The 20,711-nt window shown below is 31.0% G+C and overlaps 2 protein-coding genes across 2 annotated transcripts; one reads left to right on the top strand and one right to left on the bottom strand.

Annotated features, from left to right (window-relative positions):
• The first annotated feature begins 11,348 nt into the window (after positions 1 to 11,348).
• On the top strand, positions 11,349 to 13,178 carry LOC132941191 (uncharacterized). Its single transcript, XM_061009128.1, has one exon. The coding sequence runs from the start codon at positions 11,610 to 11,612 to the stop codon at positions 12,927 to 12,929; it is 1,320 nt and encodes a 439-aa protein (XP_060865111.1). The 5' UTR covers positions 11,349 to 11,609; the 3' UTR covers positions 12,930 to 13,178.
• A 174-nt stretch (positions 13,179 to 13,352) lies between these two features.
• LOC132941190 (dynein regulatory complex subunit 4) lies at positions 13,353 to 20,708 on the bottom strand. The gene is made up of 9 exons (XM_061009127.1): positions 20,536 to 20,708; positions 20,223 to 20,458; positions 20,031 to 20,148; positions 19,822 to 19,965; positions 19,462 to 19,722; positions 19,193 to 19,360; positions 17,673 to 17,759; positions 17,379 to 17,588; positions 13,353 to 16,300 (listed from the first exon to the last, which is right to left on the bottom strand). The coding sequence occupies exons 1-9, from the start codon at positions 20,536 to 20,538 to the stop codon at positions 16,109 to 16,111; spliced, it is 1,419 nt and encodes a 472-aa protein (XP_060865110.1). The 5' UTR covers positions 20,539 to 20,708; the 3' UTR covers positions 13,353 to 16,108.
• Between the last annotated feature and the right edge of the window lie 3 nt (positions 20,709 to 20,711).

The following is a 20,711-nucleotide window of genomic DNA, read 5'->3' on the forward strand; positions in this document are numbered from 1 at the left end:
CCAAATTGCTCTTATACACCATACTAATTTCACGACTAATAGCCGGAGTTGTTGTGGCAGGCACGACAATATCGTATTTAATTTTAATTTTTAAATGTATGTATTGTTTAATTATTTAATTATTCGTTTGTACTCTATAGACTATATGTTTGACGTGTATAAAAGTGTATACCTAAGTCTGTGTGATTCACACAAATACACAATAGGTACCTACATTAAATTATACTACAAACACATTTTATCATTGAATGTTTATATTGTATAATATATTTCAAGAAAATAATAAAAATAAAAGGAATATCGCTTTGATATCAACGCTAGTGTAAATAATGTTAATAATTATTAATGATCAATGATATGATAATATGTTATTATCGTGTTGCGACAATTTGTCCTTCAAACTATCACTGTATCGTAAGAAATATATCGCACAGACTACAACAGACCTGCAAGCGCACTTATTGCACATAATACAATAAGTGAAGTACTGCAATACCTATATTGTATTATTATAGAAACCGACAACGAAAAATTATGTATTAATAAATCCCCATTCGTAAATACGAGACATATAAACAATAATGACAACGTGTAGATACTATACTAAATATTACATACTTATACATAGTACCTAACTACTATACTGAACTATTTACTAGTATAAATACATGTTAATAACGTTAGCCGTTTCCAGTTTACTTTAAATATTAACCGTCCAATAGGTTTCCATACATTATTATAATATTATATTAAAATAGGTACAGGTACATAATAATAAGTGATATACTATCTGTAAGTCTTGTAGTTGAGAGGAGGGAAAATCGCATAACATAATATTATAATATGCTTATTGTCTATTGAGTGTACACTTCCTGTTAAATAGTAACATTTAAAAAAAAATATTAACTTTATAATATACAATTAAAATATTTTGAGTAGTGTTCAAATGGGGGGTGGGGAGTAGACCCCCTCATGAACTATATATCAATATTTATAACAACTTCTACTTAGATATAAAACGGTAACCATAAATTATATTTAAAACGATCAAATAAGGTATGTTAATACATCAGCCACATTCTCCACCCCTCCCTCACCATGACAAAATTTACCACCACTGGTTGTTTTGTTGCCATTAAAAAATAGTAAAAATGTACCATGGTAGCAAGGTTATGTAAAAAAAAAAATTGTTATACGGTAATTGTACTAAAAAAGTTGAAACTAGATTTCAATGTTGTTTCCAATGTTACAAAAATTAGCTTGGACAATAATTAGTGTAGGTAGCTGATTATCCTGTATTTGCGATATCGATCTAGTTTTCATTTTTTGACATATTGTATTTAAAATTGCCTTTAGAAATATGCTTGACCTATGGTTTATAATTCATATATTTAAGGACTATTAAAGAGTGTTGTAGGCTGTAGCTGCTGTAAATTCGAATGTATTGAATTTCATAAAAACACATTAAAACATAAATAATTATCAGTCTGATCTAATATTAGACTCGTAGATAAGGTGCAAATTATACTGTTTGATCGAGTTTAACTTGAGACATTCAACATTTCAAAAACTATTAATAATTTACTAACATTTTCAAGAATTTTTATCTATATCATTTTTAAGTTTATTTCTTTTTAGATTGACGTTTTGATTTAATGTTCTAAGAAAAACATTTTTGAACAGTTTCAATGTGTTCAAAATTTAAATTGAATTTCGAAAAGGTGGTAAATCAGTTATAACTTATAAGTATTTAAAGTTGTGACGAGCTGAGTAGTGTACAAACATAATATACATATTGCGGAATACAGTGACACAGGCAAAATGTTCATCCACTTCTGACTTCTCCAGAAACTTTAAATACTTATAAAGTTATAACTAATTTACTACCTACTCATAAAAAATTCAACTATAATTATTTTAAACACATTAAAATACTCCAAAAAATATTCAGTTATACGGAATATGAAATCAAAAATTTCAGTTGTCACTAGTCATTCTCAAAAGTTCAAAAGTTAAAAAAAATTATAAAAAAATAATAAAAAGTAAAAACTCGATTATATTGATTTTAAAAATCTAATTTTTAAATAACTTCAGAAAAAGTAAAATATATTTTCAAAAATGTTATTAGTTTTTGAGGTAATGATCTACGTTAAAATGACCGCCCTGTATAGATATTTTAAATCACATAGGACTTTGGCATGCTCATGGATAGTGTATTCTTATTCAATTGTTTTTAGCTATGTCCATTAATTATTATATAGTATAATATTACCTAGGTAACAAAAAATTATTCACAGGTTAAAAAATTAAAAATACGACATGCTATCGTATGTATACATTTATTAATATAGGGATATTAACTATTAGGTAATATTTCAAACAATGCCTGACCCCCGGAGGCCTATTCCCAGAGAAATAAAAAACACATGTTCGATTGAAAGTCGTATGTCCACACTACTCGGATATTATTCTTGACTTTTACAAAAATATTGATTCTCATACCATTTTCGTCTAACTATTTGACTATATTATATATTATACATATATGTAATTAATAAAGTATTTAAACGCATTATTATATAATATAACAACACAATATTGTATATTATTATATTTTATTATATTATCCGTGATCTACGACGTTTTGTTATTATGGCAGTATAGTTGTGTGAATCTGCGTTGTATCGTAGTACTTTAAAACGCATATCTTCAATTTGGCCGATGCTACAAACCATAATTTTTAAAAACCATAGCATATGGTTTTACATTATAACACACTGTGTTATCATATGGCGTATATGTTAAAACACTTAAAAATTTCAAACGAAAATCGATTAGATTTCGTGACGACATCCGCTCCTCTTTTCGTACAAGTCACGCGCCGCTGATCTGTCCGCCATAGTAGTACCTATATAATGTTACCATCGTTATTATACAAACCAACGATCGATCGATCAATCGTCGGGCCAAATAGTGCGGATCGCGTGACGCGAGTTTCCGGTGGAAATTTCAATTTGTCGGACGGCCTCCACGCGATGGCACCCGATAAACGGCCGGCGGTCATATCGCCCGTCCGCTGTGCCTATTATATCCATATGAATATATATATATATATATATATAGCGTCGGTTGTTAAATAATATAATAATAATGGGTTGTGTCACGGACCGCGCAGTTGTTGTTCTCCTCATTCCTCGATTGCCGCGGTCGCCTCCACCACCACAACCGTGGTATATGTACCGCCGTGGTTCATCGTCGTCGTCGTCGTCGTCGTCGTATATACCTACTACTACACACACACACATACATATATATATATTTTATAAAGATCGAGATCTAAAGATACGCAGTCCTGCCGGGAACGGCCGCCGTCTCCGAGGTCAAAAGGTGCGCGCAGTCTCAAAGAAGAAGAAGAAGAAGAAGAAGAAGAATATAACATTGCCATCGCCACTCCTCCTCCCGCCGTGCTCACCGTCACCACTGCACTACGAAGTTATATTATATATTATGTATTATAATATAGGTACCGTTCGCACGCCACCGCATTAGTTATGCGCCTCCCCAGCATCCGTCCTCCCCTCTCCCCCGTTGGACCACGGGGGCCTCAGGACGCGCACATATGTTCTTCATATACCTGTTTAGAAATAACAATAACATAGCATGTACAGGTACCGCGTTAGAGAGACGCGCGTGTTCGTATCTATAGCAGCTGGTGCGATGACGTGACGCGGGAAACGTATTCGCGTCATATATATATTATAATATGTATATTATTTATATACAATATATATATATATAATATATTAGTATCTAGTATGTAATATAATAATTATCGTGAGTATGCCCACACGCGTGCAACAGGTGTGCGGGAGAAAATCGACGAAAACCTAGTAATGTTATAGGTGGACCTCGTTGACAAGGCCGCACACCTCTTTATAACGATATAATATTATTATTGCCAAAGATTGATATAGGTAGTTACACGTATTTTGATTCAGTCCTATTATAATAAATTATTACAGCGTGTTGTCGTGATCGTATCCATGAATTAATGTCTTCAAGGAAGGGAGTTAATATTATTATGTTATTGCAGTACACAGAAAAAGTGAAACATGATTTATTGAAATGCTAATTACAAACTTACATAATATACTTAACATAAGATTTAAATTATACCTAGCTAAAAAGTTACAGCGTGAAAAAAAAGTAAAATCTGAAAAATGCTGGTGGTGTTTGATAAATGCTTCGAGTTCACGACCAAAACCCGGATGGACTCTGTTCGTTTTCTAGCACTCGGATATACCTATGTAGAGTTACACTGTTGCAGTTGATGTCCGGCAATATTAATAATCCAGTAGTTAAAGTTGGGGAGGGGACGCAGGGATACTCAGACGGCGGTTAAAAAGCATCCCTCTAAAAATGTAGTATTATTTGTGATTTAAATTTTACATGAAATTACAAATGTAAACATTATTCAGTGTTAAAAGTAGAATGAGAATGCTTACACAATCACTGTCTATACGTTACATATACATAAAATTCTAAATGGAACGTTTAAGACTATATATATGGAGACATTATAGTCCCCCTGGAACTTTTTCCCACTTTATGCCCTGTATATGTGCGGCGCTGTGGTGTTGAATAGTTGAAGCTCCTGAAGCATAACGCACTGATATTTTCACGCGATATAATTAAACCCGAACCCGGTGTATTTTTTTACATACATTTTGGTCGATAAATTTTCATTACTTTTACGACCTTTATCTCTACTTCCAACACTGACATAATATAATACTATACATGAATATTATGTATACTTGAGTTTATAGAGTGCGGACGGCTCCCCACGAGGTTCGTTTGAAATATGATATAGGCAATCAAGTGGTTGCACGAATAAGGTAAAATTTACTCATCATTCGTGCATGTATCAATATAAAATATAACGAATCTTAGAACACAATATAATAGGATTTGAACGCATATAATTGTGGACATCATATTTATTTACTCATTATACAATTAAAATGTATACAACGTTACGATGTTGTGATCAGGCAAATGTAAATAAAACTATAATGATATAATGTCGACCAAGTGACAATATACAACGTATAGATCGTTATTTAAATAAATAGTATAGCGCAGTTTGAGGCGTCAAAATAAGTTTCTTCCTTTTAAAAATCTAAGTAACATACGTCATTTTAAAAACTGTTTTCAATCCCTTTCCTAGTTAGAACAAAAATGTTTGACAATTTTTTTTGGCAAAATTGTTTCTTGACAGTTCCGTAAACTATCTAGATTAATTTTGAAGTTCACTCAAAAATCCTTCCACCACAAAATTCTGAAAAAGTAATATCTGTAATAAAAAAGCTATCAACAGGTATGACGCCAATACCTAAGTACGAAAAAAAGTAACATTTTCCAAATTTTTTTTCCATCAATATATATTATACCTACCTAAGTTGTATAAATAAATAATAACAATTCTAATATTATAAAATTGTTGTCAATAATTATTTAATATAATATAGTAATGTATACAATACTATTATATATTAAATAATAAAATAATATATAATATTTCTAAAATGAATCATGAATGCAAATATAACTTTGAAAATTATTAAAAGTATAAGTTGCATACAATTTGTAAAATATATAAATGAAATATAATAATAATTATAATATATATTATAACTATTCACAAATTATAACTTTTACTTTTAATAATTTTCAAAATTATATTAATTGTAATAATTTTACAAAAGTTATATTATATTACTATACTAGTTTAATTTTTAATATATATTGTACACATATTACTATTATATTTAATAGTTATTGACAACAATATTTTATATTATTAGAATTATTATTATTTATTTATAAAATTATTTACTGTTGTTTCAAAACTGTTTTGGTCGATAAGGGAAAGCTACGTTTTTGGTCGAAAACGGTCTCGCCCAAATTCTAAATCGTAATTGAAGTGGGCATGCTTGGTGAATCACCCTGTATAAGTAAACCTATGTTAGATTATAATATTACATTATTACGTTTTTTTTTTACCCGCCACGGTTTGACGTTTCCGTTTTTTTTCTTATAATTCTTGTTTGGATTATTCATTTGTTTGGTTTCCAAAAGTAATCATTCGTTTTGACAACACTGTAATTATAATATACAAGACGTGTATTATTATATATTACACATACGAACCTGTTCTCAGTTTTATTAATGCGGCGGAAAAAACCACATAATAATAACAACATGATGTATACCTATACTTTATACCTATAAAAGGTATAGTACCTATGGACCGTGGATCACACATCTGATAAAAATATAGAACGGCGACCATGAATATTGAATTCACTTAATTTCTTTTCTGTGACTATTAACTCTGAAACTATTGAATTGTGGACGGTTTTGGATTAAACCTAAAACCTAATTAAAAATTGGTTAGTAGGTAGTTACTGTAAAGTCCTGATTAGATATTCAGAGGGGGAGGGGAACATGACCATTTTACCCCGGGCCCTATTTTAGGACAATTTCTAGTGGCCCCCTCCATATGGACTTGTGTATTAATACCGATAATGTTACATGATCATGTTGCTTATGGTGAGAATTATTTGGCGTTACCCATTAAGAGCCTATCTATGTTAAAATCTTTTTCTTTTTGAAATTTAATTAATACAATTTTATGTTTCTGTAGCTTGTAATTTTATTATATTACATAAACACGCAGCTACGTTTTCAGGAATGTTAAATTATAATAATTGTCATTTATTATTGAGTGCGAAGATTAATGATAAAAATACCAACATTTCTTCGTAGAAATCTATTTTTGCAAGTATCGACGTGGCTAACAGAGTCAGCCGTTGACTATAGTCCATACTATATTTGTCTTTGCTATAGACTCTATAGCAGCGGCGCGGCGACTTGCTTTTGATGTCAAGGGCCAAAAAATAAATATACATTTTTCAAGGGCCACAATTTGAATATACTTTATTTTATTTTAAACAAAAATGTATAGTCAAATCAAATTTAGTTTTTTCAAGTTCATAACTGTAAGGTTTATTAATTATTAATTTAACTAGATATTCACAAACCAACAACGTTTTAATCGCGCAGTTTTCAGCCCATACAATTATCTTATTCGTGATTTGTATACAAATTATAAATTTTACTCACGGCACGTTTGTATTTCAATATTTTAAGAACAATGAATGATGCAATCAGAATTTGTGGATCGGACTTAGTTTCAAAGTTATACACTTTTGAAAGTCCACAAGTTTGCGCATATCCACCCGTCAGTGCTTTAGATTCTGAGCGGAGCGATAAAAATGATTGTACAATGTTCATACTATACTGAAAGAATCTAGTATACATATACCATCTATCATCTATGGTATATCATATCGGGTAGTTATGGTTTACACTCATAGTATAAAAATAAAATATAAACCAATGTAGTAACCGGTGGCCGCGGTGACCGGGGCCCGGGGGTAGAACTAATTCACGGCTACAGTTACAATAATTATTGGTGGCGGCGATTGTCGCGTAGCAAACCGTTCGAACGACGGCTCTTCAGCCTGGCGGCGGCGACGACGACTGACCATCCCGTGCCGCAGGGATGGCCGCGCTTCAAACAGCAGTTCCGTCGCTTCCCCAATTTGATGCAGCGGTGGGGGTGGATACGAAAACATTGATGCGGCCACCGGCCACACAGCACGGAAGTGGTGGCGGGCCCAACGCATCAAACAGCGCCGGACCCGCTTAGAATTTTATACTGCATAGGGCCCCTATTACACTAAATCAGAGCCTGCGTTTCGTGTTAAGATGATTTAGGGCCTTTGGGGCCACATAATCACTTTGCTACTGATACTGGCACTGTAGCATATATAAAGGGGATGTTGGGTTTTGTCTTTATGATAACATGCACCTAAAGGATAATATTAATGACTGATATAACTATAAGAATTCAATGTTCATGAATACGAGTCATTAATAACATTTTTGTTTTTATATATTACATAGGTAATTAATAAAATATAACAATGTGTGTTTCTAATTTTATATATTAATAATTAATAATAATATAGTAAAAAGGTGGGTAAGTGGATGTCGCTCTGCTGTACAGTAGGTTACAAGTGGGTCACTGTAATGGATGGTATTAAATTTGAAATCAATGATATAATATCATTGTATAAGAAAAACGATTCTGAGCGAAAACAGTCAGTCAGCCTATGATATTAGCAAATATATTTGATGATATTATTGTGAATAAAGTAATTTATATATAACCTATTTACGTGGAGCCTTGTTTTAAATTTTCAATCCTTAGCCATAAAAGTTAAACATTTTATACATTTTTAATTACAAAATAATTAATAAATTATAAATTTGATAAATGTTGTCAAAATTTGAACTTTAAATGCTTATAAAAAAAATTGTGCCTATGTATTTTTAATATTTTTCAACTGCTATTAGAACGATATATCAGGAGCCTTATATTAAATTTTCACGCTTTTTTACCTAACAAATAAAATTTTATTGATATTTATAGAAAAAAAAACTAAAAAAATTGAAAACTGACAATGTCCGTAAACAGCTCAAAAAGAGTCAAAATATTTTAAAAATGTTATGGTGTACAGAATATGCTAATATAAACATTCAGTAAAATTTTCAAATATCTATAGTCATTCGTTTTTTTAATTACAATAAAATAAGAAAATTGTTACATAAGAAATCGAGTGAATATCAAATGTTGTAAAAATATAAATTTCAGACGCTCATAAAAATTTAATTTAAGTTTCTTGTAGACATTTTTTTTTTGATAAAGGTAGACAAACTTATGAGTAATCTTATATTACATTTTGAAATCTTAGATTTAAAAAGAATAATTTTTATGAATTCTCAACTCAAAATAATTTGCTACTTTTTGTGATTTTTCCGTATTTTGTCAAAATTTGAACTTTAAATGCTTATAAATTAAACTGTGACTAAGGATTTTTATTTTTTTCGTCTGCCTCTGAAACAATAACCTAGGGGCCTTCTATTAAATTTTCAAACAACAGCTCAAAATAAGTCAAAATATTTGGAAAATGTTATGGTGTATAGAAAATGCAATTATAAACATTCAGTCAAAATGTCATGTCCCTACGGTCATTTGTTTTAGAGTTACACCAAAAACCAAAATCGATTTTCTCGAAAACTGATTTTGCGTAAAAATTCCCGTTTTTCCTCAATTTTTATTTTGTTTTTCACGTCACTTTTGAAAACTACTGAGAAATTTTTACTTTTGACCCCCCAAAGTACCAACTAGATTCACTTTCCTATCAGAATCATTGTAAAATCAATACATTCATCGTTCCACTCAGAATCTAATATTACTCATTCTCAATTTTATCGTGCGCGATTTTCGTGATTTATAATGTATAATAAACTTATTTATTTAGTTTAAAACAATAATGCTGCGTTACATAAACAATTATACTAAATATTTAATGAATCAAAAGTGAACTATAACAATTAACAGTCCAAATATGATAGGTCTATTAAATTACCGTGATCAATTTTTTATGAACCCAAAAATAAGTCTTTAAAGTCCTCGTAATCGTTATAAATTTATAATAAATAATAACACCTATTAGATAGAATGGACTATCACTATAGGTACCTATACTGGGTACTGATTTTAGGACTTAGGTAGGTACCTACTGGCTACTGCTACCTATATTATTAATATCTAATTGATATAATACGGTCTGCGCAGATGTATGCAATATTAGTGTAAGTGAGCAGTGGCCACTTCTGAGTGCAGTCGTGGAGACTAATGCCACCGACATACATAGTAAAATAGACAATAATAAATAAGTCAAAAACTCAACTTTCCTATCACAGGTGGGAGTGTGGGACTATCGAAATTGTTTTTAAAACACTGTTTAGTTGTCTTTGTGGCTCCGGAAGAGTATATTACGGCAATAACATTAATATTGTCCTTATTGCCTTGTTAATTTGTCATAATAATTAATAATTACTGGCGACGACAATATAGCCGTTAGGGCGTTGTGGCGCCAGCAATCTATTGCTCCATGACGCTACCGGAACGCTTCGGTCCGAAAACGTTGTGATCATAGACCTAAACTAATGGACAGCACATTACACTCCACCCTGCCGTCAATGCACGGGAATCATATAAGAGAAAGAAAGAAGAAAGAACGAAGAGAGAAAAGAGAGAAAGAATATAAAGGGGGTCATTGGCGCAAATAGAGGGGGGCTTGGGGGGACTTAGTCCCCCCAAATATCGGTCAAGTCCCCCCAGTTCAAAATCTAGTAATTAGTACTAATTTTTATATTCTGTGGTACTTAGCAATATGGCCTATGGGGAGGGGGGACTTGAGTCCCCCCAAAAAATTTAGTCAATTTGCGCATATTATGAAGGGGGTAATCATACGTCTATGGAAACTAATACTGTATTTCCCTCCACGTTCTCTTTTCTAAGGATTTTTAATTTTTTTAATCTGACTTTGAAACAATAACCTAGGAGCCTTCTATTAAATTTTCAAGCTTTTTTAACCAACAAATTACACTTTAATGATATATATAGAAAAAAAAAACTAAAAAAAATGGAAACTGAAAATATCCGTAAACAGCTCAAAATATTTGGAAAATGTTATGGTGTATAAAAAATGATAATATAAAGATTCAGTCAAAATTTCATATACCTACGGTCATTTGTTTTAGAGTTGCACCAAAAACCAAAATCGATTTTCTCGAAAACAGATTTTGCATAAAAATTTCCGTTTTTCCTTAATTTTTCTTTTGGTTTTCACGGCGCTTTTGAAAACTATTGGGAAATTTTATTTTTGACTGCCCAAAGTACTAACTAGATTCACTTTCCTATCAGAAAAGATACTGTTGAAGAAAATCTAAGCATTTTTACTGTTCTAAAAGGTGATGACAGACACAAAAATAAAAAAATTAAAGATTAAAAAAAAACACACATCATTGTAAAATCAATACATTCATCGCTTCGCTCAGAATCTAAAAAACTCATTGTGATTCAATGTTTTTGTAAATAACTTCAATTTAAAAAAAAAATTGCATTTAATTCTTAAGTTTTTGTATTTAACAGTATGAATACACAGTCCAGGATAGGAAGCGCGCTCTGGTGACTATAGAACTGTGGTAATATTTTTAATCAAGAGTCTATTCGTATAGAGGTCCAGAGTGACGACACCTTATCAATACACCTTGGTCGTGATACCGATAACGGCGATAGCACGTAAACGTAATCAACGTTATCAAAACATTTCTAAACTATTATCACTTGATACTTATCAGTTAAAACTTTAAAAGTTATTGCTTGGCGTTTGCGGGCTGTAGTTTGTAGTTTTTTATTCGATGTCAGCAACGCTTCAACCATAGACCTATAAACTAAGTTAATAGGTCTATGGCGCCAACAGTCGGCCTACAATACACATTACAAGGTTTAAGTCATTGGAAGAGTTTAAAACTTAGATCATAATTATATATAGATTTATAGATTTGATGGTGTTACAAAATTTAAAACGTACGCACTTCGGAGAGATTTTAAACTATCTGCGGCGATGGAAGTCGACGACGAACCCAGTTACGAATTCTCAACATTAAAAGGTCAGTGGTCGTTAACTGACTCGCCCGCCATCACGGTACACTTGAAAGTGGCATTTTGCGACGAAGCGGCTGACGATCAGACACGGATGGCGCTGCAGGTAACTGCGATCGTGGACGACATTGTCGGTGATTGTGTAGTGTACGGGGGATTTGTGATCGGCAACAAGGCGGCTGACCAGTGCTTACATTTGGGTGTCCATGACGACGACGACAAATCGGCAGCCGTTCGCGTCTGGTTACGGGACGCACGAGCGGCGCTAGTTGGCAGCGGTGTTAAGCCTACAACGGAGTACGAATACCATTTGCGACGGGAAGACGACGACAACGACAACGACCGACTGCTGACATTGGCGTGGAAGATGAAACTCCGTCCATTCGGCTTGGCGACGCTTGGCATGGTTCAGATGACAGAGGTGACGCCGAGGGTAAATTCGACGGTGTCACTGACGTGCACTTCGTTTATCACTCCACTGATTCACTTGTTGTCAGCTGAAAGGAAGCAACAAAAACTGTCAGACCTAGCGGCTGCGGACCGCGAGCGATGCCAGTTGGAAGACAACCGCCGGCTACTAGACGAATTACAATCGATGGCCAAAGGCCAGCAGCTAGAGGACCAGCGGCTGATGGCACGGTTCTTAGAGGTGTTGAACGCAAAGAAGCGGCGGATATTCGATTTACAACAGGAGTTGGCTGATTTGAAGCTGGAGCGGGACGTGCCGGGGAAGGTGGCCGTTGCCGTTGAACAGAAAAAAGTGACAGTTCGACAACGGCGTGGACGTGGCACCTGTCGTGGTCGACCCGGGCCAATCAAAAAAATCAGACGTTCTACAAATTACAGTGAGGACATGAAAAAATTCTGTTCCTCCTCGTCCGATGACGAGAACGCCGCTCAACGGTCATGTGTCAATAGCAGCGTTCAGTGGTCTGAGTTGGAGAAAAATAACAAATTAAACTGTGACAATATTTCTGGTAATGTAGTAGTTGATCCTGAGGAGACCCCAATGTCCACTTCAATACCAATATCTCCTACAACACCAGTTTCCCTGAGGGTTTCCCCTATTTTGCCAGTATCTACAGATGTAGATGTATCAGTCGATCCCAGGTACTTTACCGATACTCAAATAGATTCACCTAACAGTTCACCCACATGGTTGCAACAGCCATTGACAGTTTCTCCATCACCTCGGTTGCAGCCTTCAATAAACCAACACGGTGAACACCAACTACCGAAAAAAAAGTCTGTTCTTGATGACCTATGGTCTGGAATTGTATAACTAGTAATGTTGTATTTAAACAAACAATTGTATTACAATCTATTATTTTTATTTTACAAGTGTTTTAATTTTTTAACACTCACTTTTGTATTATTGTTATTTGTTATTGCATAACGCAACTAATTCCTTAGGTATAAGTAAATAATTATACAAACAATTTATTAATATTTATAAATGTTTGAACATTAATATTTTTTAAATAAAATAGTATATTATAGTAAATTATTCACAAGAGAAAGGCCATCAAAAAACTATATATACAACTATATAATCATTTTATGGTTTTTTAAACTTTTTTTTTTTAACAAATTATGTTGTATTTAAAATATATAATATTATGTTTTATAATAAATTTTTGAGATATATGATTTATATATATTTTGTATGTTTCAACTATAAATTACTGTAAATATATTTTAATGTATATTAAGTTATTAAGTTTAATATGTTTTTAAGAATAATTATTAAAGAAATATTTTAAAATGTTATAGTTACATAAAAAAAAACAATATTATTTTTTAAATAACACTGTAATGACAGGAATTCTACATAATACATTATTTTTGTTAAGTTATTTAATGTACACTTTCAATTATAATAATTAAGGTATATTAAAATAATAAAAACCTATTGATAAAAAATTATATTATGTTAATTTTCAGACATTTGCAAAAAACCAGGAATTTACATTAATTGACAGATTTCTTAGAAGGCATTTAGTGCAATAAAGTTAAAAATTCTACTGAAAAAACATGTTCCATAGCAATCATGACAGTAAGATGGCTTTCTCTCAAACATAAACTTAACAACTTACTCCAAACATCAGCGTGGGATAAAGTGATTTCATTAATAACATTTATATAAACAAATCATAATTCCATTTAAAATTAACATAATCTATTGAAATATTATTTTTATCTCTTAAAATATTTTAATCAATGTAAAATAAATATGTAATGACAAATTTTATTTTCTACAAACTTTGAGACCATGATTTTTGGTTGAAAGAAAAAGTTTAAATCTAATATGTACTATACTAATATACTATGTACTATATTATACTACCTATTACTATATTTTATTATATGTAAATTGTAATTTATAAGAACCACTCCCCCAGCACAAGCTTGGCTATTAGGGGGTGCTGAAATTCAATTTACGTTAATTGTGTATATTATAATGTACCTATGTTTTTGAAAAATATATTATTTTTTATTATTAGAAATTAAATTTTTCAAAAACTGACTATAAGATTGCCTACATAAAACCCCTTTAAGATATGTCATATAATGTTGCCAATTATTATACTCGACATATTGAAAGTTATAGACTATAGAATATTATAGGGCATAGGAACAGTTCATATCGACAACAAGCGCTCTGAGGAGAAAACTCTAATACTATTTATTAGTGACTACTGTCAAATATAATATTATTATCATAATAGGTAAGCAGCATTGGAATCATCCGCATATTATTAATTCTTATTCACTTCTTATTTCAAAACTTCAAGTACACTGTACACAGATAGATAGGTCATTGTATGTAATATGTGTATAATACCTACAGAAAAATTACTGAACATAATATGTAAGTTGGTACTAGGTAGGTACCAGTCTTGTAAAAGATACTTTTAAAATTGTATTTAAATACAGATACAAATACATCCATTCAGAAAGTATTTAAAATACATTTCAAATACTTTTAAGAAAAAGTATTTAAGAACAAAATATAAATACTTGCAATGTACTTAAATACTTTTCAAATACTTTTTTTTTATTTTACTTTTCCACTAGTCAGTTTGCTAAATTAATTTTGTAATTACTAATTTAAAATTGTCATGATACATTCACCTAGGTATTACTAGAACTTTTTGTACCATTTTCAATTGTATACTGAAAAATGAAAATAAATAAAACTTGTTATACTATAGAAATTCTTTAATAATAGGTACCTAGTTAAACAGTTCTTAATGAAATATAAATGATGTGGATATACAGAGCTAGTGGACATGAGTTCTCAACAATTATGAAAGAAAAATATTTTTATAATTTATACCTAAATAAAATAGTATAATAATTTTCAAAAAAGTGACGACCGACGAATAATTTGTTCGAATTTTCAAAAGTATTTGATTTTCAAATACAAATACGTCCAAGACTGTATTTAAAATACTTTCCAAATACTTAAACCAAAAAGTATTTAAAAAGTATTCTAAGTACTATAAAAGTATTTAAATACATTAACTCAAATACTTTTACTCAAATACTTTACAAGACTGGTAGGTACATAGGTACAAAGTTTCTTATCAACCTACTTATTATATTTTAACTAATCAATATTTGTCCTTGATTTTCATTATATAAATTAATTTCGTAATTATTATGAAAGTTAATTTATATTCTATACAAATGTTTAAAAGAATAAAATATCCACCAAAAAGGTACCTTTACTTCTAACGGCTGGTTGTCTGTAGACTGTATTATCGAGAATGCCCTTAGTCGATTTTGGTACCTAAATATTTTTTATATTCAACCAACCATACGTCATGGTAGGTAGGTACCTAGTTTGCAAATAACTTTTAACAAACTTTAGTATACCTACTGAATAATAAATATACTCTTTCATTAGAATCAGTAGAAACAGACGATTGAATTTTAAAGTAAATAATTGAAATCGTCAAAGTTGGCAATTGGCATTCATCTATCACTACCTACCTCAGAACGTACATTTTATATTTTTTTGTTAGTTGTTTTAAAAATAGCTAAGAGCTTTATATTATTATATGATTGTTCATTTATTATTTATATTTCAAGTTAAATGTAATTTGAAATTCATACAAAAGGTTCATACTTTTGTCAAGAAACTACCAGCTGGCATTGCAAATAAAATTACGGTAACGGGTCTCCTCGTTCTCCATTTACTTCTGACAGTCTGACACTCTGACAATGGGTTTGCTTAACCGACAAGGTAAGGAAGGTAACTGGTAAGGTCAACCGTTGACGGATATATTTATCTACTAAATTGTATAACATATAAGAAATATTAATAAGTGAAAAATTCGAAGACCACGCAATACGCATGCAGTTATTTCATCGTTTTGAAACAACAACAAATCATAATTAAATATAATATGTATAATATTATTATAATATCGCTGTTGTAGTAATCGGTGGTGGTCAGAGGTTTTCGAAATATTCATGTTTGTCGTCGGCGGGTACCAATTCGAAAACGCTGTCGTCGTAGCCCTGTATCCCGTGATGTCGGAGCGTGCTTTTGAAATGTTTACACAGCTCGTTGTATTTCTCCGTTATAGCCGCCAAGTCGTTCCATATCTGTTCGATCAGTCGGTTTTTCTTATCCAGCAAAGCCTGAAAAGTGATAACGCGTTATTTAATAGGTATACATTCTAACAAATTGACTCGTATACAAATGTAGGTATGCCATGATTAAAAACATGGGTATACTGACTATTTTCTGAATGTGCGAGATTTAGAAGAGATAAATTTGAAATTATGAATTAACAATATGATAGTTTGTAAATTAAAATTGACAAAATACAAAATAAAATGTTTCAATACGTCATGATAACGCGTGCAGATCAGGCGCGTGTAACATTATATAAATAGCATTTTTTTTCATAATACAGAAAATATATACATTATACATTATAATATATAAGTAATAGCTGAACTATGGAGTGCTTAAAGTTAAGTTTCTACTATTTTAAGTATGAAAAATATCTGCACCAGTAAGAAAGCTGGAGATACATAAAATAAAAAAAACTAATAATTCACTAATTTATCATATTAGATATGTCTATATTATAACGAAGACACAATAATGTAGGTTTAGGTTCATTGAAGGATTGATAAAATAAATGGAAAAATTGAATCATCTGCACTTGTCTCGTGAATCTCTTTTAAAGTACCTACCTTGTAGATGGTACCTCAGTATTCAACCTGACATAATTTATTAAAATTTTTTTATATTTCGTTAAAATGTCCTTAACATAATATGTTCAGTCATATTGTCATATTAATTATTACCTATCAATGAAAAATGTACATTTAACATTTTAAATATCACAATATTCACAGTTTTAATTATAAATTATGTGAAAAACTGACAAAACAATAACAACTGCAAGCGATTGTTTTTCAATTTTTTAAACAGTAAACGCTATTTTCAAAATGCACCTAACTAATCCAATTTGCAATAGATGTTTTTAAAATGTTTATTCATGTTTGTACTTTTCTTGCTGTTAAAATAAAATCTACCTGTTATAATATATTATTATAATTATCTGACATGAAATTGTACACTTCGTCCATAGGTACACTTCGACATTTCGTCCTGCGACTATGGAGTACTTAGGTAGTTAGGTCGATCTCTCATTACCCCCGTCCAGCGTTATTTTATAATTTATATAATGTAATAGGGGTTTACCTCGGTCTTTGCATTCATCGCCATCGCGATCGAAGTGTCAGCCGACGTGGCTCCGGTCAGACGCGCTATCTGCGCCTCTTTTTCCTCGACAGTTTCTCCCAATCGCTTCAGCCGACGTTCGACCGCTAACAACTTTTTCCCATGCTCCATCTGCAGATGCATTAATTTTTCCGAATACTCGTCCTTAGCATTGTCTAAATCGGCTTGCACCTAAACGTTGTTTCATAATTATACGTTTAAGTCATAAATAGCTGATTATGTTATTTGGTATCCCAAACTTCGAAAATTTCTCACTTTCTCTGAAATCATTTTCAGCTCGTCGTAATCCACCTGGAGGTCCTTGTACTTATCGATCGAATGTTTCAACCGTTTAGTAAGAATCTACAAAATAATATGACATGGACGAAAATTAATCTGTAGTTTTCCAACTGGAAGTGATGTTTTTCTAACATCTAAAATGTATAGTTTAAATATATTTGTTTAGATATCTGTTCAGTCGGGTAGCAGTACTGGTTTCTTACACATTAATTATTTTGCTGATGTAAATTTTTTGTCGTCAAAATAACTTACGGTACATTTGTCCATAAATTTGTATAGCTTATAATTATAAAAAAAACAATGATATGCTATCTAATTATTCATTACATATTACTATATGGGTATAATAAACTAATAACCATACAATAAATATGAAGTAATTAGTATTTTATTATAGCACTTTTGTAAGATTAAATTTAAAACCAATTAATTTAAATTGAAAAAAAAAACGTTTAGTAAAATATACATTTAATTTCTATGATAGTATTTATTATAGATTTTTATATTTAAGAAGTACAATTATTATTAATGATTAATAATATTGAGTTTATCAAATATTGAATTAAAACTATGGTTTTTTTTTTTAAATACACTGTACCTTTATGTATTAAACATGGTTAAAACTAAACACTTAAAATATAACATCAATAATGTGAGTAATGAGTATTGTTGTAGTAAGTAGCAAGAAATTAAATCAAAGGGTCAACATTAACTACCTATCAAATATATATAAAAATAGTTAATTTATTTGATTTTTTTAAACTGTAGAACAATTATTAGTCTCGAATCTTAAACTCTGGACAATTATATCTAGATAAAAAATTATAAATTGTTATACCTAATTTTAAATTCAAATAACCAATATAATATACTGTTATCTCGTCAGTTTAATAACACAAAGTAATATCTTTTTGTCAACTAATGTCAACTAAAAAAGTTAACTAATGTAGGGTTTTTGGAATTTATTAATAAATATAGGTTTATTATATTTAATTTAGTAATAATTATTATACAATAATAAAAAATAATTATGTAACTTTCTATTTGTATTTTAAATATGTTTTGTATTTACCATTTTGTTTAATATTACTTATTTTTAATTTTGAACATTCTACCTATTCAGCTGCAGGACTCGTTACCGTATAACCTGTCCGATTTTTAAACGTTTTTACTTGAAAATTAGTATAATAGTCGTCAATGGTACAACGGCAGACGAGTGGTTTTGTGTAATTAATAATGGTTCTCAAATTAAATTGTCTTCATAAATTATTTAATAGAAAAATCATAGACCCAACTATTGTACAATATTTTATTGATAATATCTCATAATTACTGCATATAATAATATGCTCAACGAAATTAAATAGGTAATATTATATTATAATATATTTATATCTAATATTTAGAATTTTTTTGGCTATACTTGTATACACAGTACCTATATTTCGACAATATCAAACCACTCAGTTAAACCACTTTAAATAGTATAAGCTTACCATTAATCGTTGTTTGTCCTTTAAGTAATTACACATTTTTTGTGTCAATTCTTCAACGGTAATTTGTGCTTCTTTCAAAGGTCCTCTTAACGATTCGTTTTCTTTGGTCACTTCTTTCAGGTCCATTTCCGCTCTCTGCTGGTCTTCTTTTAATTCTAATAACTTTTCCTGCAAGTCCAGAATCATTAATAATATTTATCGTCTATTTAATAGAATATTACTTATAATATGATATATTTTATAAGTGCACGAGCACGAATCTATCGAACCTTCAAACTGCCGATTAACGTCAAATTGTTGACAGTTATGTCATTGTAATGTTCTTTCAAGTTGTTGAAAGCGTTGTTGTGGTCTTCTATGATTTCCGCTATGCGCTTGTTCTTCCTCGCCTCAGTCTCAGCCACTTCCACTTTGTTCTTCAAGTCCATACGATTCCTCAAGCCTTCCATACGTTTTTGATACTTTCCTTCGATCACTTGACAGTCAGAAATGAATCTGTCTTTCAGTTCTCGCATAACTTTGGCATGCTCCTATACATATATTATACATCGGACACAAATCTCAATTTTTTTTTTTATGCCAATAGACATAATTTAAATATATGGTTAACGTATTATTATTATAGGTACCAATCGAATATTGTTGATTTCTTCGATGTGTCGTAAATTTATCTCGACGATTTCTTGTTTGAGCGCGTCGTTCTCTTTAACTAATTCTTCTTCTTCATTTATATGTTCGTCGTTGGCAATTTTCAACGAAACCATATTTTCAGCCTATTTATTTATTACCTTAGTATACCTATATAAACGCGAAATAATATAAAACAAAAACAACTCACTTGCACTTCTGATAGGTGCACATGCTGCTCGTACATCAAAAGTTTCAACTTTTGTTTGTAAACTTTGATTTCTTCCTGGTGCTTTTCCTCTATATCTTCAATTTCTCTGTCTTTGTTCCTGCAGGCATAAGATGTAATAAGCAAAATATAATTAATAATTTATATTTTATTATTATTGAATTTTTTACTTGCCTCAATGACGCTCTGTTTTCTTCCAACTCATGTCTCGTGATTTCCCAAAACGTTAACACTTTATCTCTTTCAAGTTGAAAAAAGTTCCTTTCTTCTCTCTCACGTTCCAACTCTTTCTTCATTCTAGCAGCGAACCCTTCGAGCTGTTCTCTGGACATCTCAGCCATGGAAACACCATCCACAATCCCGGCACTCGTTCGGCCGCCTTTGCTTCCTTTCGATTTCTTTTTTGGTGCCTTAAAATTAATCAATTAAAAATAATCATGGTTAAATAAAAATGAAAATGTATTTAAAAAAAAAGTTATGTACTTACCATTTTTTAAAAAAAATTGTATTTAAATAACACGTATGAATTTATACCAAATGAACTAGGATCTATCCATGAACGGGATACGTATACGAATCCCGTATATATTTAAATGTTGTTCATACATAAGTTCCGTTCAAAAATAGGCCCCTTGGCCACTATAAGATTATAACATGTTTTAT

The sequence above is a fragment of the Metopolophium dirhodum genome, chromosome 3 (genome assembly GCF_019925205.1).
Source record: "Metopolophium dirhodum isolate CAU chromosome 3, ASM1992520v1, whole genome shotgun sequence".
Classification (NCBI taxonomy): domain Eukaryota; kingdom Metazoa; phylum Arthropoda; class Insecta; order Hemiptera; family Aphididae; genus Metopolophium; species Metopolophium dirhodum.

Coding starts and splice junctions, on each gene's coding strand:
- LOC132941191 (XM_061009128.1), top strand. CDS start 11,610: ATGGAAGTCGACGACGAACCCAGTTACGAATTCTCAACATTAAAAGGT.
- LOC132941190 (XM_061009127.1), bottom strand. Junction 17,760..19,192: donor AGGACAAACAACGATTAATG/GTAAGCTTATAC, acceptor ATTATTTTGTAG/ATTCTTACTAAACGGTTGAA. Junction 17,589..17,672: donor TGAAAATGATTTCAGAGAAA/GTGAGAAATTTT, acceptor AACAACGTTTAG/GTGCAAGCCGATTTAGACAA.